Consider the following 3,372-nt stretch of genomic DNA (forward strand, 5'->3'; position numbering starts at 1 on the left):
TTTAATATTACGCTCAAAATGACATCGTTTTGGGTTGGGTGGTGATGTATGTAGTTTTGAAGCTCAAAACGGTGTAGTTTTGGAGTCCAAAACGACGTAGTTTTGGTTGAGCGTAAAATTGGCATAAAAAGTCAAACTGTTTGACTTTAACGTTAAAAACTAACAAAATGGTCCAAAGTGAGAGCAAATCAAAGTTTAGAGAGCTTTAGTGAGAGTTTTGGTAATTGAGGGAGTACTTGTCAAATCGACTGAAAGTTCAAGAAGGCCTACTGAAGTTTCCCCTAATATTTATTTTATGGTTAAAATTTTAAATTTGGTGTATCTAATTTTTATATTGTTTAAATTTTTAAAAATAAATTTTAAGAAAAAGTTCACATACTTCTCAATTATGACAATGTCCTTCATAAACTACTAAAATTTTTATATACATATATATTAGGGAAAAATATAATTTAGCCTCCCAAACTACCAGTCATTTTCATTTTAGCTCCCTAATGTTCAAAAAGTGATAAAGTAGCCCCCAAACTACAAAAAAAAAAATTGCAATTTGACCACTCTGTTAGTCAACACCGTCAAATTGGATAGAAAATGAAAAACGATGTCTTTTTCGAAGTTAAGTTACTGAAATGCTCTTTTGAAAAGAAAAAAATATCTATTTAAAAAATGCCCCAAAACGACGTCGTTTTGAGGGAAAAATAAAAAGGGGGAGGGGGGGAATATAAAAAAGCCCCCCAAACTATCAGCCGTTTTCGATTTAGCCCCCTAACATTCCAAAAGTGATAAAGTAGCCCCCCAAACTACCAAACTATTGCATTTTGGCCACTCCATTAGTCAAAATCGTCATTTTGGACGAAAACTGCAAAACGACGTCGTTTTGTTATGGGTAAGTTACTACAATGCTGCGACATCTATCGGCGGGAGGCTTCTTGTCTCATTGCAGGTGGAACTCGTTGTTGGAAAGTATGCTAAGTGGCGTGCCTATGATAGCTTGGCCTATGTATGCGGAGAAGAAGATGAATGCGACGATGCTTACAGAGGAGGTAGGAGTGGCCGCCCGCCCCAAAGTTGTGCCGACCAAAGCAGCGGTGGGAAGGGAGGAGATTGAGATGATGGTGAGGAAAGTTATGGAGGGTCAGGAAGGGAAGGCTATGAGGGCTAGAGTTAAGGAACTAAAAATCAGTGGGGAGAAGGCTTTGAGTGAGGATGGTTCTTTCACGGCTGTGTCTCATTTGGCAAAGGAATGCATAATGAACTCCCAATGCCAGAAAGTCAAGGCTCTGTGAGCCGTGCGCTAGCAAATTAAATGGGGGTATGGTTGCTTATTTCATGAAAAAAAAAAAAAAAAAAATTGGGGAAAAATATTAAAAAGCCCCCCAAACTACCATATGTTTTCATTTTAGCCCCCTAATATTCAGAAAGTGATAAAGTAGCCCCCCAACAAAATGACGTCGTTTTGAATTTCCGTTCAAACTGATAGTTTTGACTAACAGAGTGATCAAAATGCAATAGTTTGGTAGTTTTGGGGGCTACTTTATCACTTTTGAAACATTAGGGGGCTAAATCGAAAACGGCTGATAGTTTAAGAAGCTTTTTTATATTTTTCCCAAAAAAAAAAGGTGGTTTAGAGGTGGCTCACCGGCCACCCACCCCATCAGCCATGGGGGTGGCCGGCAAGGCACCCAAGGCCATCGGGGTGGCTACCCAGCCATCCCCAAGCCTGTTGGGGCGACTGGGTAGCCACCCCATGGCCTTTGGGGTGGCTGCCCAGCCACCCTTACAGGCTTGGGGGTGGCCGCCCAGCGACCCCTATGGCCTGTGGGTGGCCCGCCGGCCCTCCCCATGTCCTATGGGGTGGCTGGCGAGCCACCCCTAAGCCACCTTTTTTTTGTTTTTCAAACGACATCGTTTTTTAGGGGTGTCGTTTTTTAAGGGTGTTATAATAATTACCTTAGTGGTTAGTAGATTTCACTAACCGCCTAGGGTTAGCGATTGGGTACTAACCGCCGGTTAGCAGTTAGTGAAATAGGTAACCGCCAACTAACCGCTTTTTCAAAATTGGGTCTTTTGGGCTTTTTTTACTACTGTACCATTTTTTACCCTCATTTGTTTTTTGTATTTTTAGTGTCTTCTTAGGACAAATTGCTATAAAAAGAGCCCAATTGAAAAATAAAAAATATTTGACCCCAAAATTTACATTTACTTGTACTTAATCATAACTGATTAACTTTAAAAAAAAAAAAAAAAACACACACACACACACACAACATATAAAAAGAAAGAAAAAAAAAATCAACACAACATATAAAAAAAGTTCAACACAACATATAAAGGAAGTTCAAATAAAACATATGATATATATGATTATATGTATTATTTGTTATTATATACTCATATGATTTAATGATCAATTCATCATATGATATAATCATATCAATTATAGTGATATATTACTAAAATTAGAATGATAGTACATTAATACTTCAATTGTGTTTATAAGTAACACATTGTTTAATCCAATGTCAATTACTTAATTTGATATTATACGAATCACATTATCATTGTACATTAATAATATGATTCACTTGAATAAAGTATTTAAATTGTTATTGAATCATATGATTAAGTATTGATATTATACATTTATATTATTCATATGCATATATGTATAGTTATAATTTATAACATGTATAGACTTATAAGTTTATAACATACATTGGAACTAAGTCTCTAGGTACTTAAGTGTTGTATTAGTATGAATTGGTATATTTATGACTTATGTCATATTATATATATATAATTTGTTATTATATAATCATATAAATTAGAATGATAATACATTAATACTTCAATTGTGGTTATAAGTAACACATTATTGAATCTAATGCCAATTACTTAATTTAATATTATATGAATCACATTATCATTGTACATTAATAATATGATTAACTTGAATAAAGTATTTGAATTGTCATTGAATCATATGATTAAGTATTGATCTTATACATTTATATTATTCATATATATATATATATATATATATGTATAATTATAATTTATAACATATATAGACTTATAAATTTATGACATACATTGGAACTAAGTCTCTAGATACTTAATTGTTGTATTAGTATGAATTGGTATACTTATGTGTTATGTCATATTATATATGTATAATTTGTTATTATGTAATCAAATGATTTAATGATCAATTGATCATGTGATATAATCATATAAATTATAGTGATAATAAATTAATACTCAAATTGTGATTTAATTATCTAAAAAAAGATTATGATTTAATGGTTTATATGTATAAATATTATTATAATTATAATGATAAAAATATATTCTATAAAAATGCGGTTAACGGTT

The 3,372-nt window shown here is 33.0% G+C and overlaps 1 protein-coding gene across 1 annotated transcript; it reads left to right on the forward strand.

Moving 5' to 3' along the window:
- The first annotated feature begins 896 nt into the window (after positions 1-896).
- On the forward strand, positions 897-1,283 carry LOC132174274 (anthocyanidin 3-O-glucosyltransferase 5-like). Its single transcript, XM_059585960.1, has one exon. The coding sequence runs from the start codon at positions 897-899 to the stop codon at positions 1,281-1,283; it is 387 nt and encodes a 128-aa protein (XP_059441943.1).
- Positions 1,284-3,372: the final 2,089 nt, after the last annotated feature.

The sequence above is a fragment of the Corylus avellana genome, chromosome ca3, assembly GCF_901000735.1.
Source record: "Corylus avellana chromosome ca3, CavTom2PMs-1.0".
In the NCBI taxonomy this organism is placed as follows: Eukaryota; Viridiplantae; Streptophyta; class Magnoliopsida; order Fagales; family Betulaceae; genus Corylus; species Corylus avellana.